Genomic DNA, 17,368 nt, shown 5'->3' with positions numbered 1-17,368 from the left:
GGGAGGAGCCGGGATGGGGGGGGAGGGGGGGTGACGGGGGGGAGGGGGGGATTTGGGGAGGGGGGTTTTGGGTATTGGGGGGGCTGTGGGGTGGGGCGTTTGGGGTCTTTATGGGGTGGGATATTTGGGTTCCTGTGGGGTGCGACGTTTCTGTCGTTATGGGACGTTTGGGGACGTTATGGGGTGGGGTGGGATGTTACGGGAACTTATGGGGTGGGGTATTTAGGGTCCTTATGGGGTGGGACTGGTGTGACCCCAAAAGTGGGACAGCGGAGTCCCCATGGGATGGGACATTTAGGGTCCTTATGGGATGGGACATTTAGGGTCCTTAAGGGGTGGGACCTTTGGGTTCCTATGGGATGGAACATTTCTGTCCTTATGGGACATTTACGGACATTATGGGATAGGATGGAATGTTTTGGGACCTTATGGGATGGGGACATTTGGGGTCCTTATGGGGTGGGACATCATTGGAGTCTCTATGGGATGGGACATTTAGGTCCGTAAGGGGTGGGATGTTTGGGGTCCTTATGGGGTGGGACATTTGGGATCCCTATGGGATGGGACAGATGGGACCCCAAAAGTGGGACAGCTGGGACCCCATGGAATGGGACATTTAGGGTCCCTATGGGGTGAGACATTTGGGGTCCCTAAGGGGTCCTTAAGGGGTGGGACCTTTGGGTTCCTATGGGATGGAACATTTCTGTCCTTATGGGACATTTGGGGACATTATGGGATGGGGTGGAATGTTTGGGGTCCATATAGGGTGGGGACATTTGGGGTCCTTATGGGGTGGGACAGCTGGGACCCTATGGGGTGGGACATTTGGGGTCCTCATGGGATGAGACATTTTGAGTCCCTGTGGGGTGGGATATTTAGGGTCCTTATGGGGTGGGACATTTGGGGTCCTTATGGGGGGGGACATTTGGGGTCTCTATGAGATGGGACAGGTGGCATCCCAAAAGTGGGACAGCTGGGACCTCATGGAATGGGACATTTAGGATTCCTATGGCAAGGGACATTTGGGGTCCCTATGGGATGGGACATTTAGGGTCCCCATGGGATCAGACATTTGGGGTCCTTATGGGGTGGGACATTTGGAGTCTCTATGGGATGGGACATTTAGGTCCCTAAGGGGTGGGGTACTTAGGGTTCTTATGGGGTGGGATATTTGGGTTCCTATGGGATGGAACATTTCTGTCCTTATGGGACATTTGGGGACATTATGGGATGGGGTGGAATGTTTTGGGACCTTATGGGATGGGACATTTGGGGTCCTTATGGGGTGGGACCTTTGGGTTCCTATGGGATGGAACATTTCTGCCCTTATGGGACATTTACGGACATTATGGGATAGGATGGAATGTTTTGGGACCTTATGGGATGGGACATTTGGGGTCCTTATGGGGTGGGACGTTTGGGGTCCCTATGGGATGGGACAGATGGGACCCCAAAAGTGGGACAGCTGGGACCCCATGGGGTGGGACATTTGGGGTCCCTATGGGGTGGGACATTTAGGGTCCCCATGGAATGGGACATTTGGGGTCCTTATGGGATGGGACATTTCTGTCCTTATGGGACATTTGGGGACATTATGGGATGGGGTGGAATGTTTCAGGACCTTATGGGATGGGACATTTGGGGTCCTTATGGGGTGGGACGTTTGGGGTTCTTATGAAATGGGACAGCTGGAACCCCAAAAGTGGGACAGCTGGGACCCCGTGGGGTGGGACATTTGGGGTCTGTATGGGATGGGACATTTAGGGTCCCCATGGGATGGGATATTTGGGTCCTTATGGGATGGGATATTTGGGGTTCTCATGGGGTGGGACAGCTGGGACCCTATGGGGTGGGACATTTGGGGTCTGTATGGGGTGGGATATTTGGGGTGCCCTTGGGATGAAACATTTGGGATCTTTATGGGGTGGGACATTTGGGGTCTTTATGGGGTATGAAACAGCTGGGACCCCAAAGGAGAGACAGCTGGGACCCTATGGGGTGGGACACTTGGGGTCCTTATGGGGTGGGACATTTGGGATCCCAAAAGTAGGACAGGTGGGACCCCATAAGTGGGATATTTGGGGTCCCCATGGGATGGGACATTTGGGGTCCCCATGGGGTGGGACATTTGAGGTCCCAAAAGTGGGACATTTGGGGTCCCCATGGGGTGGGACAGCTGGGATCCCAAAAGTGGGACAGCTGGGACTCCATGGGGTGGGACATTTAGGGTCCTTATGGAGTGGGATATTAAGGGTCCTTACGGGGTGGGACATTTGGGGTCCCCATGGTATGAGACAGCTGGGACCCCAAAGGTGGGACAGCTGGGACCCTATGGGGTGGGATATTTGGGGTCCTTATGGGATGGAACATTTGGGTCCCCATGGAATGGGACACCTGCAGTCCCTATGGGGTGGGATATTTGGGGTCCTTATGGGATGGGACAGCTGGGACGCCGAAAATGGGGGGGTTGAGTGGAGGGGGGTTGTACTGGGGAGGGGTGTCACACGTGGGAGGGGGTGGGGGTGTTTTGGGGGTGTGGTTTCACGCGTGGGGGGGTGATAGAGGTTTTTTTGGGGGGGGGGGCTGTCAGGCGTGGGAGATTTTTGGGACATCGTGGAGATGCCACACGTGGGAGATTTGTAGGGGATATTAGGGGGTGTCACAACGTGGGAGGGGGTGGTGGAGCTTTTTTTTGGGGGGGGTGGGAGAGAGAGGATGGCCTCAAGTTGCAGCAGGGTAAGTTTAGGTTGGATATCAGGAACAACTGCTTTGCTGAAGGGTTGTGAAGCACTGCAGTGGGCTGCCATGCCTGAGTCATCATCCTGGGTGTGTTTAGAAGCTGTTGGGACGTGCTGCTCAGGGCCGTGATGGAGCGGAGGGTCGTTAATTAGGGCAGGATGGGTGGGTTGTGGTTGGACTCAATCATCTCTGAGATCTTTTCCAACCTGAGCAGTTCTGTGGTTCTGTGATTCTGTGTTGATTCTGTGATTCCGTGACTCTATGATTCTATAATTCTGTGATTTCGTGATTCTATGATTCTATGATGATTCTGTGATTCTGTGATTCCGTGATTCTATGATTCTGTGATTTCTATGATTCTGTGATTCTATGATTCTATCATGATTCTATGATTCTGTGATTCTGTGATTCTACATTTCTACATTTCTATGATGATTCTGTGATTCGATGATTCTGTGATTCTATGATTCTGTGATTCCGTGATTCTGTGATTCCGTGATTCTGTGATTCTACATTTCTATGATTCTATGATGACTCCATGATTCTACAAATCTGTGATTCTATGATTCTATGATGACTCTATGATTCTACAAATCTGTGATTCTACAATTCTATGATTCTATGATTCTGTGATTCTACAATTCTATGATTCTATGATTCTGTGATTCCGTGATTCTGTGATTTCTATGATTGTAAGATTCTATGATGATTCTATGATTCTATGAATCTGTGATTCTGTGATTTTATGATTCTATGATGATTCTATGAGTCTACGAATCTGTGATTCTATGATTCTGTGATTCTACGGTTCTACGGTTCTATGATTCTGTGATTCCGTGATTCTGTGATTCTATGATTCTATGATGATTCTATGATTCTATGAATCTGTGATTCTATGATTCTGTGATTCTATGATGATTCTATGATTCTACGATCCTTTGATTCTGTGTTTCTATGATTCTGTGATTTCTATGATTTTACAATTCTATGATGATTCTATGATTCTATGAATCTGTGATTCTATGATTCTGTGATTCTACAATTTTATGATTCTGCGATTCTATGATTCTGTAATTCTATGATTCTATGATTCTGTGATTCTGTGATGATTCTGTGATTCTACAAATCTGTGATTCTGTGATTCTATGATTCTATAATTCTATGATTCTGTGATTCTGCAATTCTACGATTCTGTAATTCTATAATTCTGTGATTCTATGATTCTATCCATCGCTGACTGCTCAGCAGTCAGCACCAGGTGATGCTCAGCAAAGCCCAGCCCCCAGCAGAAGTGCAGTTCTGTGCACGCAGCCCCCCTGAGCCGCTCCACCAGCCCCCACCCCACCCCCAATTCCCACCCTTCCATCCCAATGGATGTTGTTGGAGTTCAGGCCAGGCTCCGGGCAAAATCTGCTCTTTCGCTTTCGCTCTGCCTCACCTCCTGCTCCTTGGATGGGAGGAGAACGGGTCGAGGCCAAAGAGTACAGATTGGAAGGGGTCAAAGTCACTGCTGACTTGGGAGCAAATAGAGAAGAGCCAGAAAAGGAGCTGCTGCTTTGCTTGGAGAAACGAAACGGGGCGAAACGGAGCCTCGCCGCCCCCACTGCGGGCCGGGATGGAGATGGAGGAGCCCATCTGCCTCGTTGAGAACCACGCAGGGCAGGGGCTGGCGGTGCGGCAGGATGCCCTGCAGGTGTTGGCCAACATCACACAGCCCGTGGTGGTGGTGGCCATCACCGCGCTGTGCCGCAGCGGCAAATCCTACCTGATGAACCGGCTGGCCGGGAGGAGGACGGGTGAGGGAAAGGGGGGGGAGGGGGGAGGATGGACCCTGTGTGCCCCCATGTTGGGATTCTTATCCTCTGTTGACCAGTGGTTGACCAGTAGTGGACCAATGGTTGACCAGTAGTGGACCAGTGGTTGACCAGTAGTGGACCAGTGGTTGACCAGCAGTTGACTGGTAGTTGACCAACAATTGACCAGTGGTTGACCAGTAGTTGATCAATGGTTGATTAGCAGTTGACCAGTAGTTGACCAATGGTTGACCAGTAGTTGATCAATAGTTGACCAGTAATTGACCAATGGTTGACCAATGGCTGACCAGTAGTGGACTAATGCTTGAACAGTGGTTGACCTACAGTTGACCAGTAGTTGATGAATGGATCACCAATGGATCACCAGTAGTGGGCCAACGGTTGACCAGTAATGGACCAATGGTTGACCAGTAGTTGATCAATGGTTGACCAATGGTTGACCAGTAGTTGACCAATGGTTGACCAGTAGTTGATCAATGGCTGACCAATGGTTGACCAGTAGTGGACAAATGGATAACCCATGATTGACCAATGGTTGACTAACAGTTGACCAATGCTTGACCAGTAGTGGACCAGTGGTTGACCAACAGTTGACCAATGCTTGACCAGTAGTTGACAACCACGTCCCCCACGCAGGTTTCTCCCTGGGCTCCAGCGTGCAGGCGCACACCAAAGGAATCTGGATGTGGTGCGTGCCTCATCCCCTCCAGCCCAAACACACACTGGTGCTGCTGGACACCGAAGGGCTGGGAGACGTGCAGAAGGTCAGGAAAAGCAGCACCTTCCCCCCATGCAGCCCCAGTGCATGCGGAGCTGTGGGGAGAGCTGCCTGCACCGGCTCCAGCACAGCAGTGCGGTGGGGTCGGGTGGTTGGGCGTCCTCACATCTGAGCTCTTGGCCATCGCTGCTCAGAGCGCGGGGCTTCGCTCACCCCCTGCACTGCTCTGCTGGAGGGGGACACACTGGGGGGGTGCATTGCAGGGGGACACCAAGAACGACACGTGGATCTTCGTGCTGGCCGTGCTGCTCTCCAGCACCCTGATCTACAACAGCAAGGGCACCATCGACCAGCAGGCCCTGGAGAACCTGCAGTATCCTTGGTGGCCGTGGCGGTTCCCTGCTCCGTTCCAATTGGGTGGTGGGCTTTGCACGACAGAGCTCCACTGAGAGCCGCCTGCTTATGGGGCAGCAGAACCTCCCATGGGCTCCCACTTTCCTTATCCAGCCCCACAGCCACGTGCTGACACTGGCAGAGGATGTGAAGCTGACAAAGAACCCCAGGCAGAACAGAACCCAACCACCCAACGCTGCCAGTTTGGCCCCATTCTTCCAACCTTCGTGTGGGCCGTGCGGGACTTCACACTGCAGCTGGAGGTGGATGGAAAGGAGCTCTCCAAGGACGAATATATGGAGAAGGCACTGAAGCTGAGGGGTGGTAGGGATGCTGTGCTGTCCTGGTGTGGGGTGGTGGGGATGCTGAGCTCATCCAGTGAGGGGTGGTCGGGATGCTGTTCTGTCCTGGTGAGGGGTCGTGGGGATGCTGAGCTGTTCTGATGAGGGACTGTAGGGATGCTGAGCTGTCGTGGTGAGGGGTGGTGGGAACGCTGAGCTTATCCAGTGAGGAGTGGTGGGGATGCTGAGCTGTCCTGGTGTAGGGCTGTAGGGATGCTGAGCTGTCCTGGTGTGGGGTGGTGGGGACGCTGAGCTGTTCTGGTGTGGGGTGGTGGGGACGCTGAGCTTATCCCGTGAGGAGTGCTGGGGATGCTGAGCTGTTCCAGTGAGGGGTCGTGGGGATGCTGAGCTCACCCAGTGAGGGGTGGTCGGGATGCTGAGCTGTCCTGGTGTGGGGGGTGGTGGGAATACTGAGCTTATCCAGTGAGGAGTGGTGGGGATGCTGAGCTGTCCTGGTGTGGGGCTGTAGGGATGCTGATCTCACCCAGTGAGGGGTGGTGGGGATGCTGAGCTGTCCTGGTAAGGGGCTGCAGGGACGCTGAGCTGTCCTGGTAAGGGGCTGCAGGGATGCTGAGCTGTTCTGGTGTGGGGCTGTAGGGATGCTGAGCTGTTCTGGTGTAGGGCTGCAGGGATGCTGAGCTGTTCTGGTGTGGGGCTGCAGGGATGCTGAGCTGTTCTGGTGTGGGGCGGTGGTGATGCTGAGCTGTTCTGGTGTGGGGCTGTAGGGATGCTGAGCTGTCCTGGTGTGGGGCTGTAGGGATGCTGAGCTGTCCTGGTGTGGGGTTGTAGGGATGCTGAGCTGTTCTGGTGTGGGGCTGTAGGGATGCTGAGCTGTTCTGGTGTGGGGCTGCAGGGATGCTGAGCTGTTCTGGTGTGGGGCGGTGGTGATGCTGAGCTGTTCTGGTGTGGGGCTGTAGGGATGCTGAGCTGTCCTGGTGTGGGGCTGTAGGGATGCTGAGCTGTCCTGGTGTGGGGCTGTAGGGATGCTGAGCTGTCCTGGTGTGGGGCTGTAGGGATGCTGAGCTGTTCTGGTGTGGGGCTGTAGGGAAGCTGAGCTGTTCTGGTGTGGGGCTGTAGGGATGCTGAGCTGTTCTGGTGTGGGGCTGTAGGGATGCTGAGCTGTTCTGATGAGGGGCTGTAGGGATGCTGAGCTGTTCTGATGAGGGGCTGTAGGGATGCTGAGCTGTCCTGGTGTGGGGCTGTAGGGATGCTGAGCTGTTCTGGTGTGGGGCTGTAGGGATGCTGAGCTGTCCCGGCCGGCTCCAGGCGCTGGAAGGCAGCAGAGAGCTGAGCTGTGGTTGTTCTGTCCCGCAGGCAGCAGCCCGGAGGCCGAACGCTACGACCTTCTTCGGGAATGCATCCGACAGTTCTTCCCTCAACGAAGGTGCTTCGTTTTCAACCTGCCCGCCAGCGTGAGGGATCTGCAACACTTGGAGGAGCTCCCGGAGCACCAGATGGAGCCCGAATTCCTGAGGCAGCTGGAGAAATTCTGCTGTTACATCTGGGAGAGCTCTCGGGCCAAAAGCATCCCTGGAGGCTGCAAAGTAACGGGAAAGAGTGAGTGATGCTCTGGGGGTGGGGGGTTGGGGGGGGGGGGGGGGGCGTGGAGGAGCTTTTCTGCCTCTGGTTTTGTGTTGGGGTGGGTGGGAAGGAGGAGGAGAAGGACTCGGGGGTGCTGCTCAGGGATGGTGGGGTACAGCAGAAGCCCCCTAAAGGGGGGGGATGATGAGAGGGGTGTTGGGGCTGAAGCAGCACTAAGGGCTAAAATGGGGGGATGGTGGGGGAGGTGTTGGGTACAGCAGAACCCAGGGCCAAAATGGGGGGGGGGGGATGATGAGAGGGGTGTTCGGTGAAGCAGAACCCAGGGCTAAAATAGGGGGGGATGTTGGAAGGTGTGTTGGGGTACAGCAGCAAAACTAAGTGCTAAAATGGGGGGAGGAGGGGGATAATGGGGGGGATGTTGGGGTACAGCAGAACCCAGGGCTAAAATAGGGGGGGGGAGGATGATGAGAGGGGTGTTTTGGGGCTGAAGCAGAACCCAGGGCTAAAATAGGGGGGGATGTTGGAAGGTGTGTTGGGGTACAGCAGAAAAATTAAGTGCTAAAATGGGGAGGGGGGGGGATAATGGGGGGGATGTTGGGGTACAGCAGAACCCAGGGCTAAAAATGGGGGGATGGTGGGAGGGCTGTTGGGGTACAGCAGCACCCAGGGCTGAGGTGTGGGGATGATGGGGGGTGTGCGCGGGTACCGAAGCACCCAAGGCTGAAGTGGGGTGATCTCTAACCCCCCCCCAAGTCCCCCCCCATGGCAGTGCTGGGCACTCTGGCTGTGACCTACGTGGATGCCATCCAGAGCGGGGCCGTGCCGTGCCTGGAGAGCGCGGTGACGGCCCTGGCAGAGCTGCACAACTCGGCGGCGGTGCGGGAAGCTGCGGTTCTGTACCAGGAGCTGATGGAGCAGCGGGCAGAGCTGCCCACGGAGACGGCTGAGGAGCTGCTGGAGCTGCACGAGCAGTGCCAGAGGGAGACGCTGCAGCTCTTTGCAGAACGGGCGATCACGGCCGACGTCGAGCGCTTCCGTGCGGAGCTTCTGGTGGGCGCTGCGCGGTTTGGCCAGCGCTGCTCCGCGGCACCGTGCTCGGCTCTGCATCCCCCATCGGCGCCGCGTTGTGCCGCTCCTTCCTGCCCCCGTTTCCCCGGCTGATTCCTGCCCCTCGCGTCCCCCCACGCAGCTGCAGGTGGAGGCAGCCAGACTGCAGTTCTGCAGCCGCAATGAAGAGGCGTCCCGTGAGAAGTGCACGGCTGCGCTGCAGGAGCTCCGCAGTGAGATGGAGCAACGCATCGGTGACGGTGTCTACTTCGTGCCGGGGGGTCACCGGCTGTTCCTTGGGGACCAGCAGGCGCTGGTGGAGCGGTACCGGGCGCTGCCGGGCAAAGGGGTGAAGGTGGGAAGAGGAGCAGCCCCTGCCCAGCATCACCACCTCCCCCCCTGACTGCCACACTCCCGTTGCCCCACAGGCAGATGCTGTGCTGCAGGAGTTCCTTCGGAACGTGGAGCCTTTGGCCAGGAGCATCTGCAGCACAGCCCGTGCCCTGGTGGAGAAGGATGAGCGGATCAAACGTAACTGATGTCCTGGAGAAGTGCTAGCACCTCCATTGGGACTGGGGGGGCTGGGTGTGTGTGTGTGTGGGGGGGTGGCTGCTTCTGTGCTGTAAATTCTGCTTCTCTCATCAGATCTGAGAGCCCAGAACGAGAAGGCTGAGCAGGAGAGGGAGGCTGAGAGGAAAAGGGAGGCAAAAAAATGCACTGGATGGAGCATCGGATTCGTGGATATGAGATGGCCAAGAAGAAGTGGGAGGCTGAGAGGGAGAGGGATGCAAGAAAACTGCATTGGTTGGAGGGTCGGATTCATGAATACATGAAGGCCAAGCAGGAATGGGAGGCTGAGAGGGAAAGGGAGGTGGAAAGACTGCAACAGATGGAGGACCAGATTTGTAGATATGAAGAAGAGCTTCAGCTGAGAAAGAGATTGGGAGAGGAAGAGGAGGAGAAGAAACCTCCGCTGGGGGTATGGAGCAGAGCAGATGTGGGCAGCAGTGGCATAAAGGATCCTAATCTTTTGCTTCTCATCCCCAGGGTGGACCCTCCGGAGCTTGATCTCAGTCACAGGGGAATGGAAACCCCTTCATAGCGGTGCTGGGGGCTGTATTAATGTTTTTATTCCGGCTTATTTTAGATGATTCCTGAATTGAATTGCTGACTTTGGTGTTTGCTGCAGCACGTGATGCTGCGCTTTCCTAATTGGGAGGGAATGGAGTCTTTTGGGGAGCTGTAATTGTTGGTTAATTGGGCAGAGTGCTGACCATCCAGTGGTGCTCCTTGGCTTTCCTTTGCTCAAGGATGTCGATGATGGCTGTGAAAGGAGTGACCTTCATCCACGTTTCTGTGCTCTCGGTGTTTCTTTGGGGGTTGTGCTTTGCTTCTGAAAATGCTGAGCATAAAATAAAAGAAAAGAATGAAAAGCAGAAAACCCCAGTAAAAACACCCACCCTTTTTCCCGAGTAGCGACGATTTCAGTGCAAACTGAAGGAGCAGCACTGGGTCTGGGACGGCTCTGCTGTCCTGGGGGGAAATCAGACACAAAAACCAGGAGGGGGAGTGGAGGAGGGCGTGAAACATCAGATGTGGTGAACCATTGATCAACTGCTGGTCAATCGTTGGTCAACCACTGGTCAACTGCTGGTCAATCATTGGCCAACCATTGGTCAACCATTGGTCAACCACTGGTCAATTGTTGGTCAACTACCAGTCAACTGCTGGTCAACCGTTGGTCAACCATTGGTGAACCATTGGTCAACTTCCAGTCAACCATTGGTCAACCATTGGTCAACCATTGGTCAACCATTGGTCCACTTCTGGCCAACTGTTGGTCAACGATTGGTCAACTGTTGGTCAACCACTGGTCAACCACTGGTCAATTGTTGGTCAACTACCAGTAAACTACCAGTCAACTGTTGGTCAACCATTGGTCCACTTCTGGCCAACTGTTGGTCAACCATTGGTCAATTGTCGCTCAACCATTGGTCAACCATTGGTCAATCATTGGTCAACTACCAGTCAACCACTGGTCAACCATTAGTCCACTTCTGGCCAACTGTTGGTCAATGATTGGTCAACTGTTGGTCAACCATTGGTCAATCATTGGTGAACTACCAGTCAACAATTGGTCAACCATTGGTCAACTATTTGTCAACTTGGTCAATTATTGGTCCATCGCTGGTCAACCGTTGGTCAACTGTTGGTCAACCACACAGAACAAGAAGCCTACTATTTTTTTTTTTTCTTAATTAATGCAGTGTTGGCTGTTTGTTATAAGGGGGGGTGTCACACGTGGGGGGGGTGATGGATGTTTTTAGGGGGGTGTCACACGTGGAAGCTTTCAGGGACGCTGTGGGGATGTCATGCTGTCACGGTTTGATGATTTTTGGCTCTTGGTTTTTCACTTCATAACACCACGTAGAGCACAGCGTTCTGTTTCTGCTTCTCCCTTTAGAGGGAAATGATAAAACTGTTCACAGATCATGAGATGTTTCCCTTCTCTGGGCTGTGGGTCCATGGGTCCCCCCAGCCCCACCAGTCACAGAACCGGGTCAAAGTGTTGACACGATGCCCCCACAGAGCTCTGAGGGCCACCAGGAGGGAGAATGGATCCACTGACTGACACCCGACGTTGAAGGTCACCCAATGGGACAGGAGAACTTTTATTGAGACACAAACCAATGCAGTTGTTCCAACATGAAGCCAAAGGAGAACAATGCAGAGCGTTGGGGGACACAAATGGGTTCCGATGTTCCCAAGAAGATCCAAGGGCCACCAGGAGGGACGACAGACACCACTGATGGACACCCAGTGCTGAAGGTCACCCAATGGGCCAAGAGAACATTTTCTGCACCTGAACCAAATCAAGTGTCCCAACATGAAACCAAATTGGATGGTAGATGGTGTTAAGTGTCATCAATGGGTGCCAATGTCCCCAGGAGGGGTTGAGGGCCACCGGGAGTGACGACAGACACCACTGATGGACACCCAATGCTGAAGGTCACCCAATGGGCCAAGAGACCATTTATTGCACCTGAACTAAATCAAGTGTCCCAACATGAAGCCAAAGGAGAACAATGGATGGTGCTGAGTGACATCAATGGGTCCCAATGTCCCCAGGAGGGGCTGAGGGCCACCAGGGGGGACAATGGACACCACTGATGGACACCCAATGCTGAAGGTCACCCAACGGGCCATGAGACCATCTACTGCACCTGAACCAACTCAAGTGTCTCAACACAAAGCCAAAGGAGAACAATGGATGGTGCTGAGTGACATCAATGGGTCCCAATGTCCCCAAGTAGTTCCAAGGGCCACCAGGAGGGACAACGGACACCACTGATGGACACCCAATGCTGAAGGTCACCCAATGGGCCAAGAGACCATTTACAGAGCCACGTAACAACGCGAGTGTCCCAACGTGAGGACGGGGGACACCTCCAAGCACCGGGACCCCCCTCATCGTCCCTCCAGGCTCTTGTCCCGTGCGATGACCCCCTCCTCAAACTTGATCATCAGCGTGGTGCCCTTGTGCCAATGCGCCGTCACCTTGGCCGGGAACCCGCTGGCTCCCAGCACTGCCTCCACCAAACCAGCTGTGAAGGCAGCACAGTTGAGCGTGCTGTTCTCCCTGGGCACGGAGATGAAGGTGTTGACCAGAGGCTCCCTTTCGATGACGTAGAAAGTCTTGTCGTCGTCGTTGGCCTGCTCCAGCTTGTCGGCCTCCTTCCCAAACAACGCCCTCCACACGGGGCCTTTGACGAAGAGGAGGATGCTCAGCACTTTGGTCTCACGCCGCCCGCCCCGCTCACGGCTCACCAACGGGTCCAGGAGTCGGAGGCCAACTTGGTGGCCCAGTTGGGCCAGTTTGGACTGCAGCTCAGCCACCGAGTAGACGCGGCGCTGGCAGTACTGCACCAGCTCACAGAAGAGGAGGGCGAAGGCACTCAGGCTCACCTCCCCCCGCGGGCGGCCCAGCGGGCGCTCCAGCAGAGGGGATTTGCCACGGGTGAAGCGTGATTCCATGGTCCTATATTGGGGGGGGGGGTGTAAAAGTGAGGGGGGTCGGTGGGTGGGCTGGGGGGAACCCACTGGGGGGGTGGGGGACTGGGAGGGAGTTATTGGAAGCTGTTGGGTGGGGGGGGGAGGATGGTCATTGGGTGGGGTGGAGGGGAGGGAGATTCCATGGTCCTATATTGGGGGGGGGGAAGTAAAAATGAGGGGGGTCGGTGGGTGGGCTGGGGGGAACCCACTGGGGGGGTGGGGGACTGGGAGGGAGTTATTGGAAGCTGTTGGGTGGGGGGGGGGGTCATTGGGAGCTGATGGGTGGTGGGGGGAGGGAGGGAGATTCCATGGTCCTATACTGGGAGGGGGGGATGTAAAAGTGGTGGTGGGGGGGGAGATGTGGGGGAGGGGGGGTCAGTGGGTGGGGTGGGGGCTGGGAGGGAGCCATTGGGAGCTGTTGGGTGGGGGGGTTTCAATGGGAGCTGATGGGTGGTGGTTGGGGGGGCATTGGGTGGGGGGGGGATGGAGGGAGATTCCATGGTCCTATATTGGGGGGGGGGGATGTAAAAGTGAGGGGGGGTCGGTGGTTGGGGTGGGGGGAACCCACTGGGGGGGTTGGGGACTGGGAGGGAGTTATTGGAAGCTGTTGGGTGGGGAGGGGGTCATTGGGGGCTGATGGGTGGGGGGGGGAGGGAGGGAGATTCCATGGTCCTATACTGGGAGGGGGGGATGTAAAAGTGAGGGGATTGGTGGGGGGGGGGGAGATGTGGGGGAGGGGGGGTCATTGGGTGGGGTGGGGGCTGGGAGGGAGCCATTGGGAGCTGTTGGGTGGGGGGGGGATTCAATGGGAGCTGATGGGTGGTGGTGGGGGGGCACTGGGTCGGGTGGGGGGGGAGGGAGATTCCATGGTCCTATATTGGGGGGGGGGGGATGTAAAAGTGAGGGGGGGTCGGTGGTTGGGGTGGGGGGAACCCACTGGGGGGGTGGGGGACTGGGAGGGAATTATTGGAAGCTGTTGGGTGGTGGGGGAGGGAGGTTCCATGGGGGTGTAAAAGTGAGGGGGGTCAGTGGGTGGGGGGAGATGTGGCGTGGGGGGGGGTCATTGGGTGGAGGGAGGCTTGGAGGGAACCATTGGGAGCTGTTGGGTGGGGGGGGATTCAACAGGAGATGGTGGGGGGGGGGGGATTAATTGGGAACTGATGGGTGGTGGGGGGGGGGCATTGGGTGGGGTGGAGGGGAGGGAGATTCCATGGTCCTATATTGGGGGGGGGGGGATGTAAAAGTGAGGGGGGGTCGGTGGTTGGGGTGGGGGGAACCCACTTGGGGGGGTGGGGGACTGGGAGGGAATTATTGGAAGCTGTTGGGTGGTGGGGGGGGGGTCGTTGGGTGGTGGGGGGGGAGGGAGGTTCCATGGGGGTGTAAAAGTGAGGGGGGTCAGTGGGTGGGGGGAGATGTGCCGGGGGGGGGGGGTGGGGTCTTTGAGTGGGGGGCTTGGAGGGAGCCATTGGGAGCTGTTGGGTGGGGGGGGATTCAATGAGAGATAATGGGTGGGGGGGGGATTAATTGGGAGCTGACGGGTGGTGGTTGGGGGGGCATTGGGTGGGGGGGGGATGGAGGAAGATTCCATGGTCCTATATTGGGGGGGGGGGGATGTAAAAGTGAGGGGGGGTTGGTGGGTGGGGTGGGGGGAGCCCACTGGGGGGGTGGGGGACTGGGAGGGAGTTATTGGAAGCTGTTGGGTGGGGAGGGGGTCATTGGGGGCTGATGGGTGGGGGGGGGAGGGAGGGAGATTCCATGGTCCTATACTGGGAGGGGGGGATGTAAAAGTGAGGGGATTGGTGGTGGGGGGGGGAGATGTGGGGGAGGGGGGGTCATTGGGTGGGGTGGGGGCTGGGAGGGAGCCATTGGGAGCTGTTGGGTGGGGGGGGGATTCAATGGGAGCTGATGGGTGGTGGTGGGGGGGCACTGGGTCGGGTGGGGGGGAGGGAGATTCCATGGTCCTATATTGGGGGGGGGGGGTGTAAAAGTGAGGGGGGTCGGTGGGTGGGGTGGGGGGAACCCACTGGGGGGGTGGGGGACTGGAAGGGAGTTATTGGAAGCTGTTGGGTGGGGAGGGGGTCATTGGGGGCTGATGGGTGGGGGGGGAAGGAGGGAGATTCCATGGTCCTATACTGGGAGGGGGGGATGTAAAAGTGGTGGTGGGGGGGGAGATGTGGGGGAGGGGGGGTCATTGGGTGGGGTGGGGGCTGGGAGGGAGCCATTGGGAGCTGTTGGGTGGGGGGGTTTCAATGGGAGCTGATGGGTGGTGGTGGGGGGGCACTGGGTCGGGTGGGGGGGGAGGGAGATTCCATGGTCCTATATTGGGGGGGGGGGGATGTAAAAGTGAGGGGGGGTCGGTGGTTGGGGTGGGGGGAACCCACTTGGGGGGGGTGGGGGACTGGGAGGGAATTATTGGAAGCTGTTGGGTGGGGGGGGGGGGGGTCATTGGGTGGGGGGGGCTGGGAGGGAGCCATTGGGAGCTGTTTGTTGTGGGGGGGGTCATTGGGAGCTAATGGGTGGGGGGAGGGAGGGAGATTCCATGATCCTATATTGGGGGGGGTGGGGGGGGTGTAAAAGTGGGGGGGGTCGGTGGGTGGGGTCATTGGGTGGGGTGGAAGGGAGCCTTTGGAAGCTGATGGGTGGGGTGGGGGGGTCATTGGGTGGGGTGGGGGGGGTGGGAGATTCCACGGTCCTATACTGGGGGGGTGGATGTAAAAGTGAGGGGGGGGTCGGTGGGTCGGGGGAGGTGGGGGGAGGGGTGGGGGGGTAACCCGTTAGGTGGGAGGGGGTTCATTGGGAGCTGATGGGTGGGGGGGGGGGGGTCCTTAGATGGGGGGGAGGAGCCCATTGGGTGGGGGGGTGGAGCTGTGGGGGTCGGGGGGGGGAGGAGGCCATTGGGGGCTGTTGGGGGGGGGACTGGTGGTGGGGGGGGGGAGCTGTGGGGGGGTGTTGGTGGGGGGGAGGGGGCCCATCGTGGGGGGGGGGGGGGGAACCAATTGGAAACAGTTTGGCGGTGGGGGGGCACTGATCGGGGGTCGCTGGGGGGGGGCTGGGGACCCATTTATGGGGCGGGGGGGGGCAGCACTCGTTGGGAGCTGCTTGGTGGGGGGGGTGGGCGCTGATTGGGTGACCTTTGGTGGGGGAGGGACTCATTAGGGCGGGGGGGGGGGCAAATACTAATTGGGAGACGGTGGGGGGGGCAATGAATTGGGTTGGGGGGGGAGCCATAAAAAGACCTGGGTTGGGGGGGCACCCAAATCCCCACCGGGGGGGGAGCGCCTCAGGGCCCAATGGGGGGGTCCCCAGAGACCCCCACAACCCCAACAACCCCCTGCCCCCCCTCCCCCCCCGGAGCCCCGTACCAACAACGCCGCTGTCACGCCGCTCTGCCGCTTTACGGCCGCCGCTGTGGTAAAAGCGCTGCGCTTCCGCTTTACGGCCGCTGCTGTCGTAAAAGCGCCGCACGGAGCGGGGAGGGGGGAGACGATGGGCGTGGCCAAAGCGAGAGGGGCGGGGCCAGAGGTAGAAGCTCCGCCTCCAACCGGAAGTGCGGGTGGGTGCGCCGCTGAGGGGGAGGGGAAACCCATAGAGACCCATAGGGACCCATAGAGACCATAGGGACCCATAGAGCCCAGAGAGACCCATAGAGATCCACAGAGACTCCATAGAGGCCCAGAGAGACCCCATAGAGACCCATAGAGAGACCCAGAGAGACCCCATAGGGACCCATAGAGACACCCATAGGGATCCACAAAGACCCCATGGAGACCCCATAGAGATCCATAGAGCCCACAGAGACCCATAGAGACCCATAGAGACCCCATGGAGAGACCCAGAGAGAGACCCCACAGAGACCCCATAGAGAAACCCCATAGAAGCCCATAGAGACACCCCATAGAGACCCATAGAGAAACCCAGAGAGACCCCATAGAGAAACCCCATAGAGACCCATTGTGGGACTCCATGGAGATCCATAGAGAGACCCCACAGGGACACTGATGGGCACTGGGGGGCTTTGAGGAGCGCTGGGGGGCACTGGGAGGACACTGGGGGGCTCTGATGGACACTGGGGGCACTGGGGGGCAGTGGGGGCACTGGGGGGTTCTGAGAGGCAATGGGGGACACGGGGGGGCTCTGAGGAGCGCTGGGGGGCACTGGGGGGACACTGGGGGCTCTGAGAGACACTGGGGGCACTGGGGGGCTCCGATGGGCACTGGGGGCACTGGGAAGTTCTGAGAGGCATTGGGGGGCACTGGGGTAACTGGGGAGCTCTGAGTGGCACTGGGGGGGGTACTGGGGGGCACTGGGGGCCACAGGGGGATTCTGAGAGGCACTGGGGGACGCTGGGGGGCTCTGATGGGCACTGGGGGCTTCGAGGAGCACTGGGGGGCACTGGGGTAACTGGGGCAACTGGGGGGCTTTGAGGAGTGCTGGGGGGCACTGGGAGGACACTGGGGGGCTCTGATGGGCACTGGGGGCAGTGGGGGGCACTGGGGGCACTGGGGGTTCTGAGAGGCAATGGGGGACACGGGGGGGCTCTGAGGAGCGCTGGGGGGCACTGGGGGGACACTGGGGGCTCTGAGAGACACTGGGGGCACTGGGGGGCTCCGATGGGCACTGGGAGGCACTGGGGGGCGCTGGGGGGCTCTGATGGGCACTGGGGGCAGTGGGGGGCAGTGGGGAGTTCTGAGGAGCACTGAGGGCACTGGGGGGACACTGGG

The 17,368-nt window shown here is 57.8% G+C and overlaps 1 protein-coding gene and 1 pseudogene across 2 annotated transcripts; one reads left to right on the top strand and one right to left on the bottom strand.

Annotated features, from left to right (window-relative positions):
• The first annotated feature begins 3,830 nt into the window (after window positions 1–3,830).
• Window positions 3,831–10,065, top strand: LOC116238962 (guanylate-binding protein 1-like; annotated as a pseudogene). Its single transcript, XR_016460909.1, has 10 exons — window positions 3,831–4,535; window positions 5,190–5,317; window positions 5,535–5,644; window positions 5,787–5,988; window positions 7,320–7,562; window positions 8,317–8,597; window positions 8,737–8,949; window positions 9,023–9,125; window positions 9,240–9,573; window positions 9,642–10,065. The product of XR_016460909.1 is annotated as a guanylate-binding protein 1-like (transcript).
• Window positions 10,066–11,779: 1,714 nt separating this feature from the next.
• TRAPPC5 (trafficking protein particle complex subunit 5) lies at window positions 11,780–16,161 on the bottom strand. Its single transcript, XM_090128649.1, has 2 exons — window positions 16,010–16,161; window positions 11,780–12,633 (listed from the first exon to the last, which is right to left on the bottom strand). The coding sequence occupies exon 2, from the start codon at window positions 12,627–12,629 to the stop codon at window positions 12,063–12,065; it is 567 nt and encodes a 188-aa protein (XP_089984775.1). The 5' UTR covers window positions 12,630–12,633; window positions 16,010–16,161; the 3' UTR covers window positions 11,780–12,062.
• Window positions 16,162–17,368: the final 1,207 nt, after the last annotated feature.

Source organism: Phasianus colchicus, chromosome 34 (assembly GCF_987193195.1).
Source record: "Phasianus colchicus chromosome 34, bPhaCol1.hap1.1, whole genome shotgun sequence".
In the NCBI taxonomy this organism is placed as follows: domain Eukaryota; kingdom Metazoa; phylum Chordata; class Aves; order Galliformes; family Phasianidae; genus Phasianus; species Phasianus colchicus.
This window is presented reverse-complemented; position numbering and strand designations above follow the sequence as displayed.

Coding starts and splice junctions, on each gene's coding strand:
- TRAPPC5 (XM_090128649.1), bottom strand. CDS start 12,629: ATGGAATCACGCTTCACCCGTGGCAAATCCCCTCTGCTGGAGCGCCCG.